The 14656-nt window shown below is 36.4% G+C and overlaps 1 protein-coding gene and 1 pseudogene across 2 annotated transcripts in view; both read right to left on the bottom strand.

The window, feature by feature from the left end:
- LOC106002763 overlaps window positions 1-10985 on the bottom strand; it is a 130199-nt pseudogene extending 119214 nt beyond the window's left edge. The window contains exon 1 of the transcript XR_001175954.1: window positions 10416-10985. The product of XR_001175954.1 is annotated as an uncharacterized LOC106002763 (transcript). The remainder of the gene's footprint in view (window positions 1-10415) is intronic.
- A 43-nt stretch (window positions 10986-11028) lies between these two features.
- On the bottom strand, window positions 11029-11622 carry LOC106002762 (tripartite motif-containing protein 43B-like). Its single transcript, XM_013037569.1, has one exon. The coding sequence runs from the start codon at window positions 11620-11622 to the stop codon at window positions 11029-11031; it is 594 nt and encodes a 197-aa protein (XP_012893023.1).
- Between the last annotated feature and the right edge of the window lie 3034 nt (window positions 11623-14656).

Below are 14656 nucleotides of genomic sequence, written 5' to 3'. Positions count from 1 at the left end.
GTGTTTTTAACGTTTGGAGCCACAGAAGTTCAAATGTAAGGTTACAAGCCACTATTTTGCTGTGAGATTCAGTTGGTAATCATTTCCTTCCTACATTCACATTTTCTTTTGGTCAGATTGCCTATGTCTTTATGGGATTGTAGTTTATGTAGTATTCCACAGGAATAGGGTACTGTTTGTCATACGTGGCAAAATACCATATCAATAACAAAAATGTAGTTTTCTATAGTTTATCTTATTCTGTACATACATTTTCCTTGTTGTAAATGTTAATGATATTTATTTTTAGATTTTTTTATTATTTCATCAAGATATACCTATAATTATTTACTTTGTTTTTCTTGTTTGGTGGACTAGTGAATTCCTTTAATCACTGGATATTTACTTTTTAATCAAATTTCTAGTAAGATATTGACTTCTCTTTTTTTATATTGTCCATACTCTTGTTTATGTTACTCTATTACACAAGCATTGGTCCTCTTATGATGTCTCATTACTCACTGATACATGAGTCATTTTATTTCATTTTCTCTTTACATAGTTCATGTTGGATGGTACTATGGCAATGTCAGTGAGGTCAACATTTGTTATTTCTTTAATTGACAATATGGCCAATAATTTTTCCAGTGAAATGATTACCTTTTCGTTGTATTTTATAACTACAAGTTTGATTCAGGTCTTTTTACTAAATTAACTTAACCAAAGAAGTGAAGGACCACTATGATGAAAACTTTAATAACCTGAAAAAGGAAATCAAAAGAGTACTTAGAACATGGAAAAACCTCCCTGCTCCTGGATTGGAAGGATCAACATCATGAAAATGGCAAGGCTATCTTCAAATTCAATGCCATACTTATCAATATTCCAACCTCATTCTTCAAGGAAATAGAAGAGGCAATCCAAAAATTTATAGGGTACAATGAAGGACCCCGAAAGCAAGAATGATCCTTAACAGAAAGAACAGTGCTGGAGGAATATCAATACCAAATTTTAAACTCTACTACAAAGCCATAGTAATAAAAACAGCTTGGTACTGGCACAAGAACAGACCTTAAGACCAATGGAATAGAACTGAAAACCCAGAAATCAACCCACATACCTATAGCCATCTAATTTTCCACAAGGGAACAAGAAAAGAAAATAGAATGGAAGAAAGCAGCCTCTTCAGTAAATGATGCTGGCAAAATTGGTTAACCCCCTGTAGAAAACTAGAGCTAGATCCTTATATACCACCCTGCACCAGAATCAACTCCAAATGGATCAAAGAACTCAGAGTAAAAGCAGGCGCTCGGAAAACATTACAGGACAGAATAGGAGAAATCCTACCTCTCTTTGGCATAGGCCGATTATTTTTTTATTGTGAGAATACCCATACAGAGGAGTTACAATTATAAGGGCAAGATAACGAGTACATTTCTTATCAAGCATTGTTCCCTCCTCTTTGTTTCCCCTTCCCATACTCCACCCATCTTCCCCTATCTGATCCATCCCCTCCCCCGACCAAAGTTGTTAAGTTTGTTTTTCCAAATAATGACTTGTACATCTCATTGTTGCAATGTGTCCACCTGTATCCCTACTTAAAAGATTTGTTTTTGCCCTTCCCCTCCACAAATTATACCAACATCAAATTCAGTGAAAGCATGGGTTATAACATAGAGACCCAGAAACACAACAAATCAAGGAAAGGTTGGACAAATGGGATTGCATGAAATTGCAGAGCTTCTGCATGGCAAAGGACATAGCTAGCCCACGGATTGGGAGAAGATCTTCACTAGCCATACAACGGACATGGATCTCATACCTAAAATATACCTGGAACTCAAAAAATTAAATCCCCCAACAACAAATCCTCAAAGAAACAACTGCCCAATAAATAAATGGGCTAAAGACTTAAAGATAAACTTCTCTGAAGAGGAAAGAAGGATGGCCAATAGACACATGAAGAAATGCTCAACCTCCCTAGCCTTAAAAGAAATGCAAATCGAAGCAACACTGAGATACCACCTCACCCCAGTTAGAATAGCTATACTTAAGAACTCTCATAACAACAGATGCTGAAGGGGACGTGGCCAGAATGGAACCCTACTTCACTATTGATAGGAATGTAAACTTGTTCAGCTACTTTCAAAGTAGTATGGAGGTTCCTCGAAAGACTCCACATAGAGCTCCCCTATGACCCAGCAATCCCACTTTTGGGTATTTCCCCAAATGATCACAAACAAGACCACACTAAAGCTACCAGCACAACTATGTTTATTGCAGCATTATTTACCATAGCTAAAATATGGAACCAAATCAGATGCCCCTCAGTAGATGAATGGATCAAGAAAATGTGGTATATATACACAATGTATTCTATGCTTCCATCAGAAAGAATGACGTTGTCCCATTTGTTAGGAAATGGAAAGACAGAAAAACGTATATTAAGTGATGTAAGCCAGGTCCAAAGAAACATAGGTCCCATGGTTTCCCTTATTTGAAATGTCTGAAACAAGCAGAAAAGATCAGATAGCTTAATGTTAGACAAAAGAAACCCCAAGATAAGGACTCAAGTGGTTTTTCTTTCTTCCTATTGTTTCTAACATATTTATAGGGTGATTTTTTGTTGATTTGTTTGTCCTTCCCCCATGGTATAATCCCTATTTTCACTGTATTTGATGTTGGTATAATTTATGGAGAGGAAGGCAAAAAACAAACTCTTTTTTGTGGAGGGGGGAATGGTAATGAGCAGGGGATAGAGAGTAGGGGGAAATGTAGTTGTGGAGATGTGAGGGAAAGGATGATAGAGGAAACACCAACAAAGGAGGAGGCAATAGTGCTTGATAAGAAATGTACTCATTACCTTGCTCATGTGATTGTAACCCCTTTGTACAGTATTTTCCCGATAAAAATTTATTTTAAAACTTACATATGTAAACACACACAAACACACACACAAACACACACTCGGTAATATATGTTTAACTTCTTACTGGTTTGATTGTGTGCACCTTATATTCTTGATCACACAATATTGCATTTGTGCAACAGAGTTGCCTTCTTTGTAGTGACTTTATTATAGGTTATTTTTAATTATATGACCACAAAACTCATTTGAATAAAATGTAGTGAATTATACCATATTTGTAACAAACTAAAAAAACATACAACATACAGAGAATAGTTATTTGAATATCTAGAAAGCTTTGCTGATAATCTAAATCCATGATTCGATAGTAATCTATAACATTAAAGGATAGAAACATGATTTGAATAATCTGATTCAACATGCAACAAATTACTTAAAATGTGAAGTATTTCATATTAAGAAATGTGATTATATAAAGAAATTTTCAAAATAAATTTAAGATTTTTACTGCGATACTTTACCAATCTACCATTTAATATTTTTACTAATTGAAATTGAATGCCAGGTGCTGCTTGCACATGCCTGTAATTCTAGCTATCTCAGGAGGCTGAGATTTGAGAATAGTGTTTCAAAGCCAGCCTTCGCAAGAAAGTCTATTATGATACTCTTATCTCGAAGGAACCATCAAAAAAGCCGGAAATGGAGCTGTGTCTCAAGTAGTAGAGCTCAGAGACAGAGCCCAGGCCCAGACTTCCAGCCCTAAGACATGGCAATAAATAAACATACAATAAACAAACAATAAATAAGAAAAAGAAAAAAATAAATTGAAATGGAGCCATTCCTACATAGTCCAGTATTGTGTAGCTTTATAAAATTCTAACCTCAAAATTTCAACTCATTAATTAAAATACCAACTAGCCTTAACAAATGATTGCTTACAGAATTTAGAGAAGTAATATCAATTGTCAGCCTTTCTCATAAAAAATGCAAATTTATCCTTAAATATTTTGTCTAAGTAAATTTTTACTTAAGTGTTACATGGGGGGAGGAGCCCCAGGGTTTGAACTCAGGATCTCATGCTCTCTCTTGGCTTTTCCACTTGATACTGGTGTTCAAAGACTTAGGCCAAAACTCCACTTCCAGCTTTATACTGGTTAATTGGAGATAACCATCTTAAGGACTTTCCTACAAGGACTGGCTTCGAAATATCAGCTTCCTGATTAGCTAGATTTATAGTTATGAGCCACAGGTAACTGGCTAAGAGTTGTAATTTATTGTGATTTTTTTAGTCTTATCATTAAGTCATTGGACAAAGGTATTGGCAGTTAACAAAGCAGCTTACAAACACAATATGCCTTGATCAGTGTTACCTCTTTCAACATTGTCACCAGTCTTTCTTCTACCATCCCCTTCTGTTTGGTAGGCTATACACTAGACTCTTGCCTGCATTTTCTTCCCCTTTTCCTCTTCATTTGTCTAGTCTTTCCCCTTGACCCCACCACGCCACTTTTGATATCTGAATTTGTGTTTTTTTCACTATATTCCTCATGTTTATTTTTTTTGTCACTCATGAGGCTTGTGAATGCATATATATATATATATATATATATATATACATATACATATATGTACATATACACACATATAGATGTTAATATAGAATATATAGTACATAGATTTTGATAAAGATGAAAATAAAAATTTTTTATTCCTTAAGTGTTCTTCATATCAATTTATCATCTCTTCCTATTTATACTAACCTAGTCCTAATTATCTCATACTTGTATGAATAGTAAAGCTCTTAATTGGTTCCTTTTGATCTGAGATCCTATTTACATGAATTTCTTTTAAAAAAGCTTTTGATATAGCTTTAATAGATAACACACTTTTTCTAATTAAAATTGCTTTGTGTTTGTTTTCTCAAAGTTCAAAAAGTGGACTTAAATTATATTCTCAAAATTATTCCTACTTTTTCTGATTAAAAAATTGCAATGATTTTATTCCCAGAAGATTCCTCTGAGTAATGTATTATACATTTCTATGCTCAGAAAGTTTTGATGCACAACTGTGGCAGTCATTCTTCTCTAAAAATGCATGTCAGTTTTCATCACTGTAACTAAGTAAATTCTAATCACTTAATACAAATTGTTTATTAATCAATTTTTAAATTCAGCAATGTGTTAGACTCTCATCACTGAGAAATAACCTATGAAAAACCAATTAAAGAAGGGAAGGCTATATTGCTTTATGGTTCCATTTTAGTTGATTTTGGCTGAGAGAAAATGGCCAAGACAAGGAAATAAGTAACACATTATGGTGATTTGTAAGCAGAGAGAGAACTCCTGAATAAATTTGTTTCTCATTTTCCCTCCCTTGATTCTAAGTTTTTAGACTTGAGGATAGTACACAATCAGCATGTGTTTTTCCACTTTGCTAAACTTCTCTGGGTACTCAGACCCCATACACCTAGTTGTGTATGTTATTGCTCTCTTGCATATTTTTCAATCCAATCAAAGTGACAATATGAATTAACCATTTCATTTGAACACAGCACCCAAACACATCTCCTTATCCAAAAACGTTCCACTTTTGTCTCCAAAAGGTGTACATTCATCTTCTGACACTAGCATAAAAGGAGAGGTAACAGAATGCATTGCCTCTCTCCAAAATTCTTTGTAGCCTTGACTTCCAACATCATTCAAAATTCCAGGTTCAAAATGTCCACAGAGACTCAAAGAAAATTTTTAGCTGAGAGTTGCCATGAAAATAAAGCAAAATAGGGCTGGAAAGGTGGCTCAGTGGTAGAGTGCTTGCCTTGTATGCATGAGACCCTGGGTTCAATTCCTCAGCACCACATAAGCAGAAAAAGCTGGAATGGACACTGTGGCTCAAGTGGTAAAGTGATAGCTTGAGCTGAAATGCTGAGGGACTGGGCCCAGGCCAAGTTCAGGCCCCATGACCAAAACAAAAAAAGTAAATAATTTTTTTTAAAAAAAGCAAAACCAATTATATAACAAGTATATAGACACATGCCTTTAATTAAAGCTACTCATAGTGAAGACAGGAGGATCACAATTCTAGGGAAGCCTGAGTAAAAGCAATAGACCCTATGTGAAAAACAAACTAGGATTGTCCAGTTTTAAGTGGTAGAGTGCTTACTAGGACAGTATGAAGCTTTGGTCCAAGAAAGAAGAAGAGGGGCAGAGAAGAAGAAGAAGAGGAACCAGAGAGGTAGAGTAAGAGGAAGGAAGAAGAGGAAGAGGAGAAAAAAGAAGTAGAGAAAGAGGAACAAGGAGGAGAAAGAAGAGAAAGGAAGAAGAGGAAGAGGATGACAGAGAGGATGAGGAGCACCATACTTTCAATATATAATAACATGGTGTAAACATTCCTATTCCAAAAGAAAAGAATTGGAGAACAAGGAAAAAAATGGACCAGTAACTAAATTAATGGACAAAGAATTTGACTTGAAATTTCTTAATCGAACAATGTGTAAACAGAGGAAAGGAGGTTAATAACATTAGCACATGTAAAATCACTTATAAAATAGAAATGATATGTCATTTGATACTCACCAGAATGGGTAAAAGAAGATGTGCATTAGTAGGTTTGGCAAGGATGTAAAGAAATTGAAGCTCTCATACACTGTAAAATAGCACATTCATCTTGGAAATTAGTGTGTAAAAGTTCCTCACGAAGTTAGTTACAGAAACACCAAACAGCCTAGAAACTTTGTACAGCCTAGAAAGTTTGCCTATAGTTTTTATACACTTAAGTTCAAAACTTGTGCATCATCACAGCAATATTATCTATGACAGCCAAAGAATTAAAAAAATTTCAGGCTGACCAATAGGAAAACAGATCACAAAACATATTATACTCATGAAATAGCCCATTATCAAGTAAAAAAGAGAAATGGAGAATTGATATTAGTGGAAACACTGACAACAGGCTAGATAGAAAGAACTAGACACAAAATAACACATAAAATGATTTGATTTTCATGAAATTTTTGAATTATCAAAATGAGGCATAACATTAGTTTCTTTGGGGTTGGAAGTCTAAGGAGAATTCAGAATAGCTGCAGACAGGTATAAGATTTCCTTCTGAATGACGAATATTTGAGAATATTCCAAGGTGATAATGATCAAATATACTTTCAAAATACAAAGAATCCCTAAATTTTATAGAATTAATTTAACAAATATAACATTTTTCAATTACACATAAAATGATTTTTAAATGGAATAATAGATAATCTTTAACAAAGGTAGAAATAAATAAATGTTCTGGAATTTGGGAGTTGTACAGTCTCTCCTGCTAGGCATAAAATTAAAGTGTTCTACTATGAAAGTAGACATAGAATATAGCAAATTGGTGGAAAACAGGAGCAAGTAAAAAAATCAATGCATATTCCACAAAATTAAGAAAAAATCAGAGAATAAGCAGTTGGGAGAGATGAGTGAAAATGTTAAAAGGGATTAAAGAGATCAAGATATATTGTATTCAAAAACTACTTTATTGAATGGCAACTCCTTTCTTCAACTATTCAAATAAAATATTTTAAAAACTAGCAAATAAAATAAATTAATTAAACAAAAATAAATAATGAATAGATAAATAAAATACAATAAAAAATAAACTATAGATCCATAACAATATATGCCACAAATTTATAACCCAAACAAGAATAAAGTAGTTTTGTTCGTGCTTCTAGATATATAAGGTAGAAAATTTTGACTACGTCTAATTTATTGAGTTCTTTTGTCAATGGCATTAATTATGCCGGTAGTAAAAATAATCATGAAGTTCTGAAATGAACAATACAGTATCCAGGATATTACTAATTACTAATGCAAAGATATTATTGCAGAAAGATGGAATAGTATATGCTTGTATGATTACATAAAATATCAAAATGATGTCAGAATGTATCATTGATTTCACAGAAATAAACAATAGAAATTTAAATGTATAAGCCAGGGAAATACAGCATGATTACAGCAAGTAATTTACCTTTTTTCTCGGAAATGAGAGAAAAATAAAAACAACAGTGCACAGGACAACAGTCAAAAACTACCAAATGTGGTCAAAGTCACAAACACTACTTTTAATCCTATAATAGGAAGGTGAGGTCACCCTAAAAAATCACGTGTGGGAAGGTAAAGACTGCACTGAATTCTTTATACTCACATTTATACAGTGAAACATGACCACACAAACATTCTTCTAATAAACGCAGCACCACCGTATGTTTATTAACACCTGCCTATGGTTTTCTAAATTGAAAAACTGGACCAACATCATTGCATTTTATTAACATTTAGTGATAAGTAAATTGGTTAGCAGAGTTTAAGCAAATGGTATGAATTCAACAGTACAGTACCAGAACTGTATACAACATACCATTTTTTAGTTTATTTTTGTAATATGATCTTGTGTTAATGCTTAGGCTTTCCTGGATGAGATATTCCTATTGAGACTTTGTATATAGCTGAGATGACAGACATATGCTAACTTGACTAGCTATTGGATGGGATGTGATCATTGTTAGGTCTGCAGGAAGCCTATGCCCTACACCCATCTCCTTCACCAGCCTGAACCCAGTAATCACCTGACTGTCCATCACCTGTGAGTCAGAAAAGGATCCTTGAATCTGAGTTTACTTTCTCCATGTCTATTTTCTATTGTGACTTATCCATTTTATTTTTTTTCCCCGAAACAGACCAGGAGCTTAAACTAAGTATCTATGCACTGTCCTTGAGTTTTATGTTGGAGCAAAATATATGACTAAGCTTATATTAAAATGAAATGGTAAATTAAATTAATATATATGATAAACTGATAAAAGAACCTACTAATGCTCGTGTGTGTGTGTGTGTGTGTTATAAGAGCACATTATTAATACTCTATTTGCTATAAACTTTAGAAAATTATCTAGGATATTATTTTTAGGGTAGTAAGTTCTATAGTATCGATGACATAAGCTTTCACCTTCCAGGATTTATTACTATGAATCAATCTTGAACCTTATCTGTTCTTGTTTGTTGAACCATGAGCTTTAAAAGCAAATTCTCCTATATCTGACTTTCCAACAGGGAAGTAGCAGTCTAACCCTACATTCATATCATTGAATCTCAAGTTAGTAGCTTTTGCCCATCAATAAGATAATTACAGAAGGGATGAACACACAACAATTAAATATATAGGGTGAAAGGGAAACAAAATGTAAGCATTTTTAACTCCATATGATAATGCCACAGGGGATCAAAGAACTACAATTAATTATCCAAAAAAGAGCCATCACACCTGCAAAGCATCCTGTTATATTGTTACAAGTGGTGGCTCTTTTACCTTTCAGTATGCCTAATATATAAATTAAGGTTTGCCATAGTTATGGTTTGGGTTTATTTTTTTGTTTCTTTTTTTGGGTCCCGTAATGGGGCCTGAACTCTGGGCCTGGACGCTGTCCCTTGGCTCTTCAGCTCAAGGCTAGTGCTCTATCACTTGAGCCACAGCGCCACTTCCGGCTGTTTCTTTTTTCTAATGTGTTGCTGAGGAATCAAACCCAGGGTCTCAGGCATGCAAGGCAAGCGCTCTACCACTGAGCCACCTTCCCAGCCCTGCTATAGTTATTATTATGAATCTCTCTGCTCATTTTTACCCCCCAAAAGGATGACTTATTTCTTCTATTTAAAGACAGGCCTTCATCTTTAGTGTTCAACCATTTAGTGTCTTCTCCATTATTACCAGCTCTTTGTCTGAGTATACATTTTTCCCCCTTGTTTAGGAATTGGTACCGAAAGTTAAAGAATCCAATCTAATAGAAAGTGTAAAGACCCCTATGCTCTAGGAGAGAGGTGTTTGTGTTTTTCCTCCCAGGATGGATAACAGGACCTATTAACAGAAAGGCTGCTCTAGAACTTTGTGTCACTGAAACTAGTACTGTATTTTTGTACTAGCTGTTCCTGCGGCTTGAACTTAGGGCATGAGCCTTGTTCTCGTGGGAATTTTTTTCCTCTACCATGTGAACACAACTCCACTTTGGTGGTTATTTGGAGATAAGAGTCACTTGGATTTTTCTGTTTTTCCTGGCTATGCATTGCCATCCTCAGAACTCAGCCTGCTGATTAGCAAGGATTACTGGTAAAACAACAGTGCCCACTGCATTCAATGTTGTTTTTTGTTGTTATTCTGGACTCCAACTGCTTTCAGGGTGAAAAGCCATCACTGGGGACTCAGTTTTGCATGGGTTTATTTTTATAACAATTTTAAAATATTTATTTGCTCTCTTGTTGCATTGTTGCTACTTTATCTTATCTTCATTTAATACTGGTTTTTACATTTTATAGTTACCACCATATTTCATGAAAAAATTTAAATTAGTACAGTATTAGTGGTTTGCTTCATTTGAGAATGGTTCTCTGCCATAGAGTTCCCAACACATAGAGAGTCTCTTCACTTAGGACACCGGGATACCACTGGAAAAAAGGGGCCTGACAGGAAATCAGAGAGAATCATTGGGGTATCTCCAGATAAGGGAACACTTAGCCACATTCCAAAAACTCACACTGCCATGCTCAAGATCAAGAAACACACCAACCCGGCCCAGAGGCTTCTCTACATATTGAGACAGCAATGGGAAGGTGGTAAAAATGGTGTAAAGTGTTTTCTCTTTCACAAACAAAAGGAGGAAAACGTCCTCAGATTCACTGAGGTTGCTCCCTATGACAGAATCAGTAACAACACCCAAGGCCCAGGTCGAAAACTCATCCACACTAACATCCCAGTAATGTTTCCCAGAGCTGAAGACTTGGCATCCAAAAGCAGTGAAGTGGAGGGAGTCTTCAGAATTCAAAACCGCATATTGATGGTCATGTCTAACACTGCTCCCAGGACCTTGATTCCCCATAGTTTCATTGAAGGCAATCTCCACCCGGTACTGATTGAGCTTCTCTTTCATTCCAGGCATGGGAGGGGCACTGAGCTGTGGCCTCAGAGGAAGTGGCGTGAAGACCAACACTGACACATAGCTTTCTAGGGTCAACTCTACACCCTGAAGCAGTTCCACATCTGGCTTCTGGTATGTTTCGATCAGCTCCAGAAACATATTCCTGAGCTGGTGCTTCTTCTGAAGCATTTAGGTTTCCCTTTCTCTGAGTTGCTGTAACATGGCTCTTCCTTCATTGATCAGTAGCTGGGAATGATGTCTTTTCTCCTCCTGGACAAAAAGCTGCAGCATTCTTAGTCTTGTCTCGGTAGAGGTTCACATAATAAATCCATTGGTTGCTGTGTCTCCTCTTCTCCTGTAAATTGTGCTGGTTTTCTTGAGTATTTTCCCATACAGCATGCATCTGCTTTGAAATCATCTTCCTCTGCACATCAGCAGCCCTTTCTATAGGATAGTGTTTGTGAGCCCTGTGCTCCTGAGACATGGAGCAGCTCCTACAGAGCAGGGCCCTGTCTACCTCACAGAACATCTGCTTGGTCTCCCTGTGTGTCCCACACATGTATTCCTCAGAGCTCAGGAACTGCCTGAGTCTGGCTCTTCTGGCAATGGCCACCAGGCTCCTCAGAACCACGTTGGTTTTCAGGTTTGTCTGCTGGCCGGGTCCCTTGCATCCTGGGCACCTGGCTGGAGTCTCTTCCCAGCAAAGGAAGAGACAAGGTCGACAAAAACTGTGCCCGCACTCTAGGGTGACTGGCTCTATGAAAGTATTCATACAGATGCCACAGCTCAGTTCCTTCTGGAAGGCCTGGACAATGTCAGGATCCATCATTCCTAGAATCTAATGAGGTGCTGGTGACTCACCCCTAAAACCCTAGCTACCCAAGAGGTTGGGATATGAGGATCAAGCTTTGAAGCAGGCCTGGGCACCAAAATCCCCCTGACACAGACTCTTATCTCCTATTTACCACTCCAAAATCACAAGTGGGCTGTGACTCACGTGGTAAAGCACTAAACTTGACCACAAAGTGACCCAGGGATAATGCCCAGTCTTGAGCACAAAGAGGCCCAGCAACACTGCCCTACCACTGGGTTCAATCCCCACAACCAACAAAACACCAACAACAACAACAACACCAAACCAAGGAAAGAAGAATTAAAAGAGGAGTAGATTCTCCCACTCTGATCCTCACCTGGAGTATCCAAGCTCCAAACGGCCTCCTCCTGCTGAGGGATCTTCAGCAATGCCTGAGTCTCAGACTTCCACTCTATTTATACTGAAAGAAGGTGGGTCCAGAAAAAGAAGTGTCTCTGATTGGTTGTTTAGGGAAGCTGATTTACATATCAATAGAAGTTGGAATTTACATCCTGACAACCCCACCTTTCACTTCCTCTTTCAAGGACAAGCAATTTGGTTAGGTGATTTGGGTGAGGTGCAACTTAGGTTTGTCCAGGGTTGGAAAAGTTTATTGTGTTTGTTTTATTTTGTTTTTTACTTCTGTGTATGCTTTATATTTGGACTATGAGTTTATTACTTTTCCACCGGACTGTAGGACACATTCGTGGCATCATCCATTGTATCTTGTGGGTCTTCATTAATTTGTAATTTGTCAGGCCTGATGCTGGGTTGGTACTTTACCACTTAAGCCATGTCCTCTTCTGTTTGCTTTTGCTTTTGGAATAGAAAATTGTGCTTATGCTTAGGCTCCCTGGACTGAGATCTTCTGATTCACACTTTGCACAAAGCTGAGATGACAAGAATTATCTCTTGCTTGAGTTGTGATCAGGGTTAAGTCTGCCCACAGACCAGCCCCTCCCAGCTTTCCCATCACCTGCTTTAATCACACCAGTAATCACCTGACTGTCGATGATCACCTGACTGTGAGTCAACAAACATCCTAGGCTCCTAGGTCACTTCCTCCCAAGTCCATTTTCCATCAAATTCATCCTTCCGATGTTGTTGTTCTTGTTGTTTGTCTGTCAGTGCTGGACTTGAACTCAGGGTAAAAGATCTGTCCCTGAGCTCTTCTTCCACTCTATTTCTCTTATCTTTATTTTAAATATCATTTATACCTTTTTATTATAAAATGATGTGGTATTCTGATATATAATTTAATAACTCAATGCCGTTTTTGAGAATGATCTAAAAATTATCATAGACATAAACATGTATATACATATATATATATACATTATATACATTGGATTTCAAGAACACATTATTAATATTCAATTTGCAATAAGTTTTATCCTATCAGAATATTCTCTTTAGGGTTATAGGTTCTGTAGTATCCTTGGCATAACTTTTCCCATTTGTGGTTTTGTTACTATAATCAATCCTGTACCTTTCTTGGTGTTGATCCATTAGCTTTGAAAGCATAATCCCCTATCTGAATTGCCAGCAGCTAAATAGTAGCCTAACACTATGTTTGCATCATTGACTTTCAGGCATTGATTATCAAACAATCTTTTTAATTTTTCTTTTTTAAAAATTTTTGTCATTAATGCTGCGGAACTCTGGGTCTGGTGCTTTCGCTCATCTCTTCAGCTCAAGGTGAGCCCTCTACCACTTGAGCCACAGCAACACTTCCAGTTTTCTAGTGGTTTATTGGAGATGAGTGTCTACGACTTTCCTGCCTGGGCCGGGTTTGAACCGAGATCCTCAGATCTGTTTCCTGAGTAGCTAGGATTACAGGGAGTGCACCACTGGAGTTGGCTAAGCATTATTTTTTATCTTCATATGATAATGACAGCAGGGATGATGGCACGATAATTGGGTACATAGAGTGAAAGACAGACACCAACAAAGAGCCATCACAACTGGACAGCAAACTGTTGTATTGTTACAATTGTTGGCTATTGTTAATCTCTCAGTATGCCTAATGTATAAATTGAGCTTTGCCATTGTTATTATTAATCTCTTAGCCTGAGTTAATGTGCTCTTCATTTTTACCCTAAAACATTATGACTTATTTTTTCTAAAGCCATTCCTTCATCTTTAGTGTGCAACCATTCACTTTCTTTCTTCTCCATTATTACCAGCAATTTCTCTAAGTATTCCACTTCATTTTATTTTATTTTTAGGAATTAGTACTACAACTTAAAGAATCCAATCTAATAGAAAGTTTAAACACCCTAATGGTCTAGTATAGAGGTGTTTCTTTTTTTTCTTCCCAGGATGGATAACAGGATCTAGTCATCAAAAGCCTGCTTTAGAACTTTGAGGATGTACCTGGGGCTTGAACTTAGGGCATGAGCAGTATTCGTGAGGGTTTTTTTGGTGGTTGTTGTTGTTGTTTGCTTTGCTTTTTTTTCTCCTACTACTTGGACCACAGCTCCACTTTGGTGGTTAATTGAAGATGAGTCTTTTGGACTTTCCTATATGAACTGGCTATGAACTGCCATCCTGCTCAGCCTGCTGAGTAGCAAGGATTACTGGGAAAACAAAAATGCCCACTGAATTAAATGGTTTTTGTTTTGATTTGTTTTGTTTTTTGCTGTTATTCTGAGATTCACCTTCTTTCATGGTGAAAAGCAGTCACTGGGGACTCATTTTTGCATGGGTTTATTTTTATAGCAATTTTTAAATAGTTTTTTGCTCTCTTGTTGCATTGTTGCTACTTTATCTTATCTTCATTATTTTTTACATTTTATATTTTATTATATGTTACCTCCATATTTCATAACAAAATGGGATTACTGTGCAAAGAAATTCAAATTAGTACAGTATTAATGGTTTGCTTCATTTGAGAAAAGTTCTCTGCTATAGAGTTCCCAACATATAGAATCTTCACTAATAATGGTTTATCATTGGAGAAAAAGGGTCTGACAGCAAATTGGAAATAGCCAATGGGATATCTCCA

Source organism: Dipodomys ordii, unplaced genomic scaffold (genome assembly GCF_000151885.1).
Source record: "Dipodomys ordii isolate 6190 unplaced genomic scaffold, Dord_2.0 Scaffold1000000616, whole genome shotgun sequence".
In the NCBI taxonomy this organism is placed as follows: Eukaryota; Metazoa; Chordata; class Mammalia; order Rodentia; family Heteromyidae; genus Dipodomys; species Dipodomys ordii.
The sequence above is the reverse complement of the archived record's forward strand: the minus strand, read 5'-3'. Positions and strand labels throughout refer to the sequence as shown.

What these genes read in the sequence shown, in the direction of transcription:
- LOC106002762 (XM_013037569.1), bottom strand. Translation starts at nt 11,622, where the DNA reads ATGGATCCTGACATTGTCCAGGCCTTCCAGAAGGAACTGAGCTGTGGC.